General features: G+C 53.7%; 4 protein-coding genes across 4 annotated transcripts; 3 read left to right on the top strand and 1 right to left on the bottom strand.

Moving 5' to 3' along the window:
- Positions 1 to 2,023: 2,023 nt before the first annotated feature.
- On the top strand, positions 2,024 to 3,136 carry CC84DRAFT_1264778 (uncharacterized protein; the record flags this gene model as incomplete). The annotated part of the gene is made up of 2 exons (XM_018185335.1): positions 2,024 to 2,517; positions 2,569 to 3,136. 2 exons carry the CDS (start codon positions 2,024 to 2,026, stop codon positions 3,134 to 3,136), a joined length of 1,062 nt encoding a protein of 353 aa, XP_018029156.1.
- A 1,421-nt stretch (positions 3,137 to 4,557) lies between these two features.
- Positions 4,558 to 6,932, bottom strand: CC84DRAFT_1169931 (catalase/peroxidase HPI). The gene has a single exon (XM_018179792.1). It carries the CDS (start codon positions 6,897 to 6,899, stop codon positions 4,623 to 4,625), a length of 2,277 nt encoding a protein of 758 aa, XP_018029155.1. The 5' UTR covers positions 6,900 to 6,932; the 3' UTR covers positions 4,558 to 4,622.
- Positions 6,933 to 9,080: 2,148 nt separating this feature from the next.
- On the top strand, positions 9,081 to 10,671 carry CC84DRAFT_1223533 (uncharacterized protein; the record flags this gene model as incomplete). Its single annotated transcript, XM_018183501.1, has 3 exons — positions 9,081 to 10,096; positions 10,230 to 10,422; positions 10,474 to 10,671. 3 exons carry the CDS (start codon positions 9,081 to 9,083, stop codon positions 10,669 to 10,671), a joined length of 1,407 nt encoding a protein of 468 aa, XP_018029154.1.
- Positions 10,672 to 12,319: 1,648 nt separating this feature from the next.
- On the top strand, positions 12,320 to 13,894 carry CC84DRAFT_1223532 (uncharacterized protein; the record flags this gene model as incomplete). Its single annotated transcript, XM_018183500.1, has 5 exons — positions 12,320 to 12,461; positions 12,512 to 12,693; positions 12,744 to 12,852; positions 12,908 to 13,283; positions 13,333 to 13,894. The coding sequence occupies 5 exons, from the start codon at positions 12,320 to 12,322 to the stop codon at positions 13,892 to 13,894; spliced, it is 1,371 nt and encodes a 456-aa protein (XP_018029153.1).
- Positions 13,895 to 14,048: the final 154 nt, after the last annotated feature.

Raw genomic sequence — 14,048 nt, 5'->3', positions numbered from 1 at the left:
TAGCGATATCAATCTCCATGATTTTATCGATTAGGTGTTGGTGTCGACGTGAGCGGCGACTGCGCCACAAGTCGCGGAGGGAAGGGCGAGGATTTAAGGGCACATCTTCTGTGCGCACGTCGATAGAGTATTGGGCGTACTGAGCGCCTGGTGATCTACAGATAGAGATATGATAAGTCGGTACTCTGAGTTCTGTGGAGCTTTTGGCCATTTCACTCGTCGTTTTCTGAGAATATAGTGCTTAGGATGGTGCTTGCTATGGAAAGGCTGGCGAAAGCAGACGCCTCAGACCTGGTTCATGCAGTCCACTTCACATATGTATAAAAATCACAAGCATAGAGTGAGACAGCGAAAAATCACCACCCCACGTAATGGTACAGGCACAGGTTCAGTTTGAAGGACATTTTTTCCACGGACCACAATTCTGACAGCTGCATATGTGTAGTCACCCTCTCAAGCGTAACTCGGCATCTTATAATACAGGTCCATTATTCTGTGAGTGACTTCCATCAGACAGCCTGTCGCTTACGTCATTGCTAGTAAACTATTCAATGGTCGGCATCCCCAACATCTACATTCCATCAAGACTGTTGTCTACAAATGAGTCATGAACCTACATCTAAATCTAATTGATTAGAGCCGTGAAATCCAAATTCGCCCATTATCAACAAGAATCATTTTACTACGGCCCAGTCTAAAAGCCGTCTATAGAATGACTGCTCTTACCTGGCACGTCAAGGTTCCGCTCATCAAAGAACTGAAACTATATAATGAATGTAGCAACGGTGCGGAGCTCTCCTGGTTATTCTCCCTCATGTAAATATCCGAAACAGCGGAGGAACGCAGGATCTGACAACTGAGGACCTCAGCCATGGTGAGGTAGAGATCTGGAAAGTCCACCTTTACGCCAAGCAAGCTACCAGTAAGAAATAGTATTATGAAAAACATCCTTTTCGCGATACTGACGGGAGGGAAGGCATGGAAAGTTGAACAATGATGAACATCGAGCAGACAAGTTTTTCTTCGTCCTCATAGTGCCATTAAACGCCGGAGCAGCTTAAGTTGCAGCCATGCATATCGGTTCAGAGGGTGGCCCTCTGATTATGAGGGCAGTTGCACGGACCATACCAAGAGCTGTTGAGTTCTTAGGCACTCAAGAGATGGATGTAGTAGGCTCTACTTCGATTTTGGAGATGCCAATTGAGCTTGCTCAACGGGACTGAAATCATATGTATAGGATGAGGTTATTGCATGAGGATTGTCATGATGATACACACGGACGACGGAGCTCATATGCTTCTACCACTGTTTACAGTACATAGGTATTTAGTTGCCAGCTAATTCCTATGGATAGCTTTATATCATGGTCGCGGCATTGCTTGGATCAGCTCCTTAACCTTGGCTATCAGCGCAGCATACGAGTGAGCGTTGCCTAAATCATGCTTAAGCAGCTTGCGCAACAATAATCAGACCGCCTTATACATGCGATCTCCAACACGAAAGTTCTCTGTCCGCAGAATCCAATTTGTCGGACACGCACCGTTCGGAACTTCCCGATGTGGCGTGATGCAGCTGAAAAGACCTTTTTGCAACGACCCAATCCGCATTCGAAGTTAGCGAATTTCTCAGAAACCCTGAAAACTGTGTTTCACGAGCTTCGCCACTTTAGCTATGCGTTATCATAAGCCCGGGGCGATCTAAAACTGGCTACTGCCTTCTCGCGAGGTCTAAATCAAGCACCTAGTTTGCAGCCTTCTTGCGACCACGTCTCAGCCTTTTGCCTGCGAATACGATCCAGCGGCGATGTAGTCGTATAAAAAAAGAACATCCAAGGCTGAGCTGTATGTGGCGCCGAAGTTCGATCTATAGATCGGCATGTGTACCGCGAACCTTTGATCTTGAACCAGCTTAGAATATACTACGTGTAAACTTGTTGATACATCCAGCATCTGCAATGCTCGTGCCTACGCCAACAATTTCGCGCAGATGGCCAGCAGCACCATATGCCAGTGGGTGACTCGACATGTGCAACAAGATCAACAACACTGACGTCTCCACAGATGGTACCTACACCTCCCCACCACGCACATCGCCAGCGCCATACTTACCAAACGCGAACGCTATCGATAAACCACCAGCGGTCATACCGGCGCCTCAATTCGAGCCAGTGGAAGTCTTACCCGCAGCGAGTATCCCACCGGCACCTACTCATGCTCCGGTCGTCATCGGTATCGTAGCCGACGAAGTGACATTCCTGCAAGGTTACTGCTCAGAGCCAGCATATACCATAATTGATGGGCCAACAGCGGTTTGGATGCCGGTCGTGGGATGTATGTCCACGAAAGGCGACTGTTGCCCAACGCCTCCAGTTGGCAATGCTGTTGGAAGTGAGGAAGGGCACACACAAGACATGAAGAAAGGAGGACAGTTTCTGGCCTCGCAACTGCCGAGTCAAGGCACACTGACAGGGTGTCCAAGAGATTATCACACGGTTGATGGAACGGCGTGCTGTCCTTCGTAAGAGATCCATTGCACGGTGAAAGAGATGCGATCGCTGACGACGCACAGGAACTACTGGCTCTGGAGCACCAACCTCGGCGGCCAAGTACCCTGCTACTCTTCCCTAGCAGCGGCCATGACACCCCCGCCCATACCAGATACGATGGTAAATCAACTCGACGCCACTGACAGTCCTCGTGAAACTCTCACCAGGGACAGGGTGATAACGACGACAGCTAGCGATGGACGCGTATTCACGACCACCATTGCTTCGAGCCGCGTCCCCGCGCTAACGATGTCGCAAAAGCCAACGTCCGCCATCGTCAACATCGTGTATACCATGCAATACCCCATGGTACCACCCAAATCAAAGATGAACACAGGTGCAAAGATAGGTATTGGCGTTGGTGCGTCTGGAGCTGCTATTCTAATCGGATTTGTGCTATGGTTCTTCATTCGGACGACATCGCATCGCGGGAGTAAGAAAAAATTGCAGAGCCCGGAGCAGGTCAGTGTGTCACGCCGGTTTGGCAGTGGGGTTGATATGAGCCGGGTTGCGCATCAGCCTGCGGGGGTGGAAAGGGTGTACAATGGAAAGCAGTATGCGGGCGCTTCAAGTTCTGCAACTGCATATTAGGTGTAGACCACATGGGATTCTAGCGACAAGTTGTCCTCTCGTCGTAAATCGTCAGATTTAGGGCATTCGGAACAGGAAACGCTCGGGATAGATGACATAAGTGTGCATTGTATAGATTGCGTGGAAAGTTAATTGATAGAACTACTATGCAGGTTGGAAACTGGAATGATGGCAAACAGTAAAACGTGGTGAAGTGAGCTTCTGAGCTTGCCACGTCTACTTCATGCACGTTTAGAACGTTCTTTTTTCTCCCGTGCAGCGCTTAGTAATAGCTGAGACTTTTCCAAGAGCCACAGCAAAACAGTAGCCCTCTTCAAGTCTCAAGCGGAATTCGTAAGTTCGACCTGTACCGGATGATGGTCTCTGACTCCCTCTTCTCCAGTTCCTCTTGGAGCTGACCAATTAGAGACTCGGAATAGCATGTGATCTTCGTCGAGCTTAACACGAAGCCCCCCGAAGGAAAGAAATTCCTGGCCAATGCAATCCACAAGTGTGCAGGGAGTGCTGCATCCAGCGGGATCGAAGCATAGTCCTCATCCCACATCCAATCCCACTTATCACGACGAAACTGTTTGCGTAGGTCCTCAGGGACATTGATCTCCTCAACGTCATCAACAAGGTAACGATAGATCATTCCTTTGAATTTCAAGGGAAGATCCATGAGCCAAAGGGCTCCCTGTAGTACAGCGGCACATCTACCCACTCATATTCCCCAGTGGTCCCTATTATTGAGCTTGAGATGAGAAATGGCCGCACATTTTGTGCGAACCACCCGTGGTTTTGGTGCTCGTACGAATCTGTAGGCATGATACTGGCATCGCAGCAGGATTGATATTTAATTGACGAGACCGAATCAGACTCTTTATCGATACTGGCGTGTCGACACGCGTGGCGTCTCGATAAGCAATTCTTTTGCTGAGTGTCAAAGTTGTGCGTTTGGGTGCAGCCTTGAATTACGTGTGGGATGCGTAGGTGCAATGCGCACGTGGCTTCGCAATGGGACGAGAAGGCTTTGGTTGGACCCTGTATTGTTTGACCGTGTAAAACTGGCGAACCGTCCAGGATGGTGCGCCCCTGGTCGCGGGTTTAGCGCATGGACCGTGCACGGGTGAACGCTTTGATGAGAGCTCGGCCAGTTGAGCGAGCTGAGCGTGGTTTCAGCACGATGTGAGGGTCCGAGTCATAGGGTTGAGATACTCAAGCTCAAAGGATCATGGTTACAAAGCTCTTGCGCGCCAGTGTCTGCATTCAAACTTTTGATTTCTTTAGTTGCTGGAAGAGACACGAGGGCGCAGGTAAGGTTGTATAGACGATTATCAACAAACGAAAAATACCTCAGGCATCGAGTTTCACATTTACTGGTAGTGGCACATTGAGATTGGCTATTCCCTGCAACATCACAAAGAAGCACCGCAGTGGATTGGAAGTGGAATTGTATTCATTTTAGTCGTATCCCGCAGTGGAAGTCATAACTACATGCATGCATCTACAATCTCGCCTTCTCGACACCGGCGGTGCTCCTAACATCGAACCGGTCCAGGTTCATGACCTTGTCCCACGCAGCGATGAAGTCCTTCTTGAACTTCTCCTCAGCGTCAGCAGCGGCGTACACCTCGGCAACGGCGCGGAGCTCGGGGTGGTGGCCAATGATGAGATCGGTGCGCGTAGCAGTCCACTTCTTGGAGCCGGACTTGCGGTCCTTACCCTCAAAGAACTCTTCGGAGCCGTCGGTGGGGGTCCATTCGGTGCTCATATCGAGGAGCTCGACGAAGAAGTCGTTAGTGAGCTTGCCGGGCTGCTTGGTGAGAATACCGTAGGAAGATCCGTCCCAGTTGGCGTTGAGGGCGCGGAGACCTCCGATGAGGGTGGTGAGCTGGGGAGCGGAGAGCGTGAGCTGGTGCGCCTTGTCGACGATGAAGGCTTCAGTGCGGACGCGGTTGGTGCCGACGCCGTAGTTGCGGAAGCCGTCGACGACGGGCTCGAGGTGTGTGAAGGACTGGGCGTCGGTCTGCTCTTGCGAAGCGTCGGTGCGGCCAGGGGTGAAAGGCACGGGCAGGCCGGAAGCCTTCTCGAGCGCAGCGACACCACCGAGGACGATCAAATCGGCCAATGAGACCTTCTTACCGCCAGGTGCGGAGCCGTTGAATTTCTTCTGAACGCCCTCGAGAGCAGAAAGAACACTCTTGAGGTCTGAAGGGTTGTTGACCTTCCAGTTGATCTGGGGGTCGAGGCGGATGCGAGCGCCATTTGCACCACCGCGCTTGTCACCACCGCGGAAAGTGGAGGCGGAAGCCCAGGCAGCACGGATGAATTTGGTTGGCTCCACATCGGTGGCCAAAATCTCCTTCTTCAACTCGGTGATGTCGGTGTCGTTGATGAGCGGATGGTCAACGTCCGGCACGGGGTCTTCCCAGATGAGCACTTCCTTGGGAATCTCCGGGCCGAGCCAGCGCGATCGCGGGCCCATATCACGGTGAAGAAGCTTGAACCAGGCACGGGTGAAGGCGTCGTGCAGCTCGTCAGGATGATCGAGCCACCTACGGGTGATCTTCTCGTAGGTAGGATCGAAGCGCAGGGCCAAGTCAGACGTGAGCATTCGCGGCTTGTGCTTCTTGTTGGGGTCAAACGCGTCCGGAATGATCTCGTCATCGGTCTTGGCCACCCACTGGTTGGCGCCAGCTGGGCTCTTTGTGAGCTCCCACTCGTACTTGTAGAGGTACTCAAGGTACTTGTTGGTCCACTTGTTGGGCTCAGAAGTCCAGATGACCTCAAGACCGGAGGTGATGGTGTCAGGGCCCTTGCCACTGCCGTGCTTGTTCTTCCAGCCGAAACCCTGCTGGTGGAGAGGAGCAGCGTTAGGCTCAGGGCCGATGTTGTCGGAGCTGGCAGCACCGTGCGTCTTACCGAAGGTGTGTCCACCGACGATGAGGGCAGCGGTCTCCTCGTCGTTCATGGCCATGCGGCCAAAGGTGGTGCGGATATCGCGGGCAGAAGCGACGGGGTCAGGGATTCCATCGGGGCCCTCTGGGTTGACGTAGATGAGACCCATGTGGGCGGCGGCCAATGGCGCCTCGAGGTTGCGCGAGTGGATGTCTGCGTGGTCTTTCTTGGGACCCTCGTCGCCATCGACAACACCGCCGCCGCCGCCTCTGGGACCCTCCCTGCCGCTGTCGTAGCGGATGTCGTTGCCCAGCCATGTGGTCTCACCACCCCAGTAGACCGACTCGTCGGCCTCGTATGTGTCGGCACGGCCGCCTGCGAAGCCGAAGGTCGGGCAGCCCATGGACTCAAGGGCGACGTTACCGGTGAGCAGGTACAAGTCGGCCCACGAGATCTTGCTGCCGTACTTTTGCTTGATGGGCCAGAGAAGGCGGCGGGCTTTGTCGAGCGAGACGTTGTCGGGCCAGCTGTTGAGGGGCGCAAAGCGCTGCTGGCCCTCACCACCTCCACCGCGGCCATCGGTGACGCGGTAGGTACCGGCACTGTGCCAGGCCATTCGGATGAACAGACCACCGTAGTGGCCGTGGTCAGCAGGCCACCACTCCTGCGAGTTGGTCATGAGGTCGGTGAGGTCCTTCTTGATGGCATCGTAGTCGAGGCTCTTGAACGCCGCAGCGTACTCGAACTCCTTGTTCTGGGGGTTTGTCACGCCCGTGTGCTGGCGGAGGATGTTGAGGCGCAGGTCGTTGGGCCACCAGTCGCGGTTCCTGGTTCCGCCGCCGCCGATGTTGGCCTTCTTCACGGGGCACTCTGAAGCAGCCATGGTTGTTGTGAGGGAGGAGAAGAGAGCAAGGGTGTACAGCACAGGAGCGGCGCGGGCGGGGGACTTGTATTATGTACAAAGACCCCGCTGACCCCACCAAGCGGCCATTTATCAGCGGATCGGCTTCTGGCCGTTCGAGGCGCCATGCCATCGTCGTCGCGTCACGCCGAGGGCTCGCAGCGTGCCCCGCATTCCCAGACGCGATTCGGACAACGCACCCTGTTGGCGCTGCCCTCCGCTGGCGAGACGCCGCATGCTTATGAAACGCGGTGGCCGCCATTTGCTGCTGCCAGCGACGATGCCTGCAGTACCCGACGCGCTCTGCCGCTGCTGCGCGGAGCATCGGCGTTGCGGGGCGAATCGCTGCTTCCCGCATTGTTTGCGTGGTGTTTGATGACTAGCCGCCCATGTCCGCAGCTCCTATTGGCCAATGCGGCTGTCTCCCAGATTGATGACCTCGACGACCCGAGCTGCGTCTAGCGGATCCGCAGCCGCAGACGCTCGACCATCAGGAGACACACGGCCTTGCCACGCAGCTCCGCAGCTTCGAGAAGAGGCAGTCTACCGTCGGTTCCCCAACTGTAGGGAGCGACGCATTCTCTTCGCAGTGGTGCTCCCAACGCCGCGCCTTCCCCAGATGAGGTCATCCTTACGCCCCCCACTTTCCGCGTTAGGAATGCAGATGTGGGCACCAACGCCAGCAGACAGCGAATCAGAGCTCGGCTTATGTAACTTGTGCCGAGGGTTGAGCACGCGAAACATGGCGACCATGGCAACACAAATTCCAAGCCGAAACTTGCGCTCCTTGCATGATGACAAGACCCGAGGCAACAAAACGCCGAAACCTCATTTGCCTTGGTTCCTCGCTGCAACTCGGCGTCACCGCGCCGTGTGAACGACCGCTGTGGCTTTTGTTGCGCTCAACGGAAGAAGTCGCAGAGCCCGTACCAGCCCTGGAGCAACCAGGATCACGTGCTTTCACGTTTGCCCCGGTGCCGCCAGTGCTGGTTTACACGGTACAATAGAAAATGTCCGACATGTCGCTAGGCCGCTGTTACGACGAATTCCACTGTCTCAGGCACGCGACCGATACGTCCAGCTCCTCGCCTGGTAACACGCATCACGTTGGCTTGGACGATACCATAAATGCTATGCCACTTTCCATCACCAAGGCCTCGAGTGCTTATCATGTCTACGCAACATGATCGCATCGCACCGTGTATCCCAAGATTCTATGTGTGCCTCGAAGTCGTCCAAGGCGGCAATGCCTTCTTACATTACGCCGGACCGTGCCGCTGGGGCCAATGATCATCGATGTATATATGAGATTCTCAATTCCAAGCGCACAGCCCCCTCTATGTTCATCATTGTCAGACTCAGCCTGATGGATTTGGACCCTCTACTCATCTACAAGTATTCCACATCTCCCCATATCTGCTTGCTTTGTATTGGCCTTCCACCCTCTGAACGTTGGAGCTATTTTCTCTTTCTACGAAGCCCAGGCACGGGCACGCCAGCTTCCGCGCAGCGCCTCTCCTGCAGACATCATCTCGAGCATCATCCACATACAGGAAGAACCACATGTTCGACATTCACGCAGCTTCTGCAGCCGGCACCTGTGAGCTGCACGATGATGTACCAATCAACAAAGAACACGCACCTACCGATAGAGGAACGTGGTGCGATGGTGCACGAGACGATATCGACAATTTAATCGTCGACGCTTCGGCTGAGCTTCCAGATATGCCAAAAATTGCCCCTGATGAATACGTGCCCTGGACCTATAACGAGAATGGCATCGGGTTTCTTCCACGATACATTTTGTTATGGGGTGGGATATTTTGTTGTTTTACGAGCTTCTTTTGGGTTTCCATGTTCTGTATTCTTCCCCTACTCTCACCTGGGTCTCGGTACACGGTAATCTACCTCAAAGCTGATTTCGGCGCGAGCCACATACTCGCCTGGTTTGTAAGTGTCCTAATCTGGTCGCCGATTTTTGCCCTATTTGCCTTGCAATTGGCAAAAGAACAATTGAAAAGGGCTACATTGTGGTCAAGCCGGTTCGTTTGTCTTATTCTGCTCGGATTGATAATCTGTGGTTATTGTGTCCTCGACGTCAAATTAGACGCGGATATTGCCGACACGTCGGCAAGAGATCTACAAGCATGGGGGACAGGGCCCATGCCGCAGACTTTCCACGGATGTGCAGAACGCGTAGGCCAGGAGCAAGCGCCGCTGTTTTCTACTGAGAACTACCAGGCTCAGTTCGCTCGCACGTACTCCGTCTCCGAACACCACTCGTCACTGCCATACGATTGGAACCTATGGTACTACGAGAGCCGAGTGCTCTCCGCTTTCGACATGGACCGGTTTCTCAAAATTCGAAAAAACGCAACACTTTGCGAGGAAGGGTTTCTTGGGAACGCTGATCTCTATGGACTCGGAATACGACTTGGACTCTATCTCCAGTGGATGTCCTCATTCCTGGCCAACAATTTCCTCTCAAGCACCCGGCAGGAGATTCAGAGGGTGTACCTGGTGTTCTCCTTGGCTATTTGCCTGGCAACACTCATAGCAAGCACCAGAAAGTCCTGTGTCTTCAGCGTCGAGATCGAAATCCTATACTGGATGTATTGGGGAGGCTACGTTTGCGTATTTGGATCTGCCCCTTGTTCTATTCGACTTGGCACTGTGAGCCGATGGGTCATGACCGACTGGACCGGAGCAATACTGTTTACTACTCACTGGATCATGACGTATCACGGCATATGGTTCATAACCTGGGGTTATGACCAAGCGTTCTCGCGTATGCCATGCGGCACATATCACTTCTTCCTAATTCCAGTACTGGATCCGAGTGTGGGCTTCTGGGTTCTGAGAGACTTGCTGACCCTAACAGCGGCTCCGTGGTTTCCACACTTGCTGACGGCATTCCCACTAGTCGCACTGCTCTTGCTACCGGAAGCAAAGCATTCTATGCAGGGGTCGGCTGCGTATCAACTGTTTTTGTCCAAACTAGGAGCACCGGAACATCAGCGTGCTAATTCCACGATCTCTGAACCGGAGCCTTCGATTTGGCGGATCATCCGCAGCCTAATCAAAAGAGCGCTGGGCGCACTCCGCAGGTTCTGTGCTTTGCCCACAGAGCGCCGAGGTGGCATTCGTCTAGTCACGCCGGTGGACTTGAAGCATCGAAGGTACGCCTACCCATCTCCAAACCCTGAATCGCTTCAATTGCCAACATCTCCTTCGTCGCTTCCCGCGAGGTGCATTCCCTCCGAGTGGCTTCGAGAAGTGTTATTGTAGCAACAGGAAGCTAATCCAGATCAGACTTCTCCGCATCCGTTGGGCCACTACTGGGGTGCTGGCTTGTATCCTGTCAGTCATTGCCATCGAGCTGAGCCTCCGATGGAACAGAGTTCTGGGCGTGTATTCGATCACATCCACGGGCCAATACATCCCTTTGATCATTGGCATCGCGAGCTTCATATCGGTGTGCTGGGATATAATCAGACAGGAAAGCGTACGTAGTCGCTGATACCTTTTGGTAATTTCACAACTAATACTGCCCCAGGAGCGACGACGACGCCTGGCATGCCATCGAGCTGTGGGCGAGATGGGCGAGGAGTACGAGCTACGCAGTCTCTCAAATGGAATCAGCCATGCATTCGCTCAGCCTGACGAGGAGTTCCTCATGAGCGGTGCATTGCCAGTCTCGCAGGACGAAGCTGAGGCCGACATTGCTGATGCTGGATTCCTTCAACAAAATTGACGGACCTCTAATCCACGAAATTGATTTTCCCCCTTGCCACCCGAAGCAGAGCTGGAGGTAAACGGCCACTTCGTATGATGGCACTCTGCCACATTGTATCCACGTATAGCATTTTAGGGCTGTGGCTGGCAGGCTGCCAGCCAGGCGTCCCGCAGGGGTGTAAGTAGTGAAGATCCGGAGGGAAAACCCTTGTATTCGAGGCGCGTAATCTTTCGATGGCTCAGTAGATCCATCCTGGAGGAGATCCGACGCTACCCAAGCATGCATGTCCAAACAGCAGCATGCAAAGTTTAGGGTCGCAGCCACAAACTCAAATGATCCGCGAGCGTCAATGCCACCGATTCTTCGATGGAGCAGGCCAGTGCGTTTGGGGCACCCATCTTTCAGTTCTGGGAACCAATGCAGTGTATGGATGACTACCTTGTGCGCCGGAAGGACCCGGAAGCACTTACACCCACTCGCCGTCGGAGAATATCGCCGTAAACACTGCACCAGTGCGCGTGCGCGAGGATTAAACACGACGAATTACAGGAGCTAGCAGATGCCGTTGGAAGGTTAAAATCCGCCGACTCGACAGGTGGCTAGCTGGTCACTTGAGCGCCGCACAAACAGTCGATTGGCTGCAGGCAAAAAGCGTTTCGTGGAGGTGGAGTAGGAAATGCTCCATGGGGTCGTAGAATTCGCCGGTTCAAGCACGAAGTAGCATTAATTGATGCGCACGATCATTGAAGCGGATGCTACTCTACGGTAGGTTAAGCGCTGCACTGTGGCGCACCGGATCGCGCTCGCTGGGTTGCACTTTCTTTCCCTTCCGCCGTTCCCACGTGAGAGATTTAGGGCGTATACAAAAGTCGCCAGCAATTTGACCCGCAGGCCTTGTAGATGCATTTGAGGCTGGCTCTGTGCTCGGTGTGATAACGATCACCGGCACGGATCTGCGTGCATCTCTTCGCCAATCTCCTCGGAGCCAGGCCAGCCGATCGCGTCGCCCGATGTTTGGGGCAGATGCGCTATGAGCCGGGCCGCTGGGTTTGCCTGGCAACAAACACTCAACTCCAGGCCTCGAAGGCAGTTTGTGGGTACGCACCCAAGGGACTACTACTGGCACAATCTTGCGGCGTCAGTGTGTAAGTTTGCTGGAGCAGATGTTTGAGAAATGGAGACCGCCGCTTCTACGCGTCGTTGACAGGAGGCTAGATGTTATTTCGAATTCCAAGGTGCTCCGTGACCCATGCAAGCCCACCGGTCCTGGCCGAATCAGCCCTTTATCACAACTTGCTCAGAGGTCCTCGAATACCGACGGTGGTGTGGAGTTTATTTGACGGTAGTAGCGACACTAAGACCTAAGTACGAAACCGAGCGCCTCGTCCCGGCGCAAATGGTGGAACGAGACACCATCATGCCGTCCTAGTACTTCCAACCATTGTGATTCGGCTTTCCAGACTCACGCTTGAACGCTGAGTCGTGTACGCTCTAAGAGCGATCTCTGCCCGTACTCACCAACGGCGGCCTTATTGGGATGGCCACTCTAGTTCGTCGCAACCAATTTACACCTACCGGAGCGATAGTGTCCTGCATCTGACGGCTTTTCGAACATGATAAGCCACCTGCATTGCCGGATCAGACTGTCCCAGGCAACCTTCTAAATATGCCCGTTCCGCCTTTGCGCCGTGTTCTCGCATTCATACTCCTCGCCAGTGTCGACATCGAGTGCCAGTGCAGTTCCAGGAACTCGACCAAGCTCTTACAACCGTGCTTTGAAAGCGCGTGCACTTACGATGAGACCTTTGGTAGGATTGAATCAGCGCAGCATCGGTACGTGGTTTTAACATCGCTGCAGCTACACTCCGCGCGCAGGCTTCGGTTTGTAATAGACCGCACGACTCGCTGTCGAATAGCATCCGCATCACCGCCTGGGTGAGCGGCATCGCACCCATCATTGTCACTGCAATGCGCTTCGCCTCTCGACATCTGGGCGGCAACAATTTCTGGTGGGATGACTGGGTACATCTTGCTTCTGTTGTGAGTGCTCCATCGCCGGGCCTATGCGTACCTACTTACGATTGGACAAGATTTTGGTCATCCCCATGACTGTCTTCCTCCTCTTGAATGTCGAAGCAGGAATTGGACATCATATCTGGGACCTGACGTATGCACGCGTAGTCGCAGTCGGAAGATGGAGTACGTACCTGCGCCATCCTTGCGCACCATGCAAAGTTGGCTAACGCGAGGGCAGCCTACATTACGACTATCTTCTGGGGCCTCGAGATGATCTTGCTCAAGTACAGCATCCTCTGCCTCTACCTACGTATCTTCCCGAACGTCTGGTTGAAGCGTTTTGTCTTCGCGTTTATGGCTTTCACGGCTGCCTTTACGCTTCCCCTCATCGGATTGGCTGCCTTCCAATGTACGCCAATCCACGCGATCTGGGATCTCCAAGCGCAGAAGACCGCGAAATGCATCGACTGGATTGCCGTGTTAAGGCTGACGGTCGTGTACGAGATCATCGCCGAGATTGTGCTCTTTAGCCTTCCTATACCAATCGTGCTGAAGCTGCAGATGAAGACTGCCAAGAAGATTCAGCTTATGGTATTTTTTGGGATGGGTATATGGTAAGTCTTCCCTTGCGTCTTCAATCGATGCGGTCTAACGATCCCACAGTGTTATCGCCATGGCAATCGCACGTGTACCGTTTTTACCAGGCGTTGTCGATACCGATGACCAGACCTACACCGTCACACCCACATCGATTCTCGGCTTTGCTGGCAGCGGAGTCGCGCATGTATGCGCTGCCGTCCCCACAGTCAAGAACTTCACACGATTCTGCTCTAACGGATTTAAGCAAGAGAGAAAATTCTCCTCCACATACGCCAAGGAGAGCACCCTCGACTCAAGCGGCAAACGCAGCTACAAGTCCCTGCAAGACAACAAGAACAATGCTACCGCAAGCCAAACGATTAGGAGCGCACAGCAGGTAAGCAGAGGCACATCCCGCGACACGTTAGCCCATTTGCAGCTCTCTTCAATTATGGATGCAGAGGACGGTAGCGCGGTTATGGAGCTGCACCCTGTGCTAACGGCTGCGGAAGGGGGTTTGCACCCGCACGGGGGGCGGGATAGAGAGCAAGAGAAAAATGCATGGACTGAGCGCATTCCGGAGCAGCCTCCTAAAGCCGACTCGGCGTCTGACGAAGCGATACTGCATAATGACCCCTATCGATAGAAGAAGAAGAGAAAACTCTCGAACAATTATATAATTGCAATATGTGGACACGGCTTCGTGATACATGGTCGAGGACGAAGTTGGTAAGCACACTTATGCAGACCAATCAGATGGCGTGCTGCTCGCAACGCACAAATGCGGGGTGGGGTCGGCA

This window comes from Paraphaeosphaeria sporulosa, assembly GCF_001642045.1.
Source record: "Paraphaeosphaeria sporulosa strain AP3s5-JAC2a unplaced genomic scaffold CC84scaffold_17, whole genome shotgun sequence".
NCBI classification, from domain to species: domain Eukaryota; kingdom Fungi; phylum Ascomycota; class Dothideomycetes; order Pleosporales; family Didymosphaeriaceae; genus Paraphaeosphaeria; species Paraphaeosphaeria sporulosa.
Note: the sequence above shows the minus strand (reverse complement) of the source record. Positions and strands in the feature narration are given on the sequence as shown.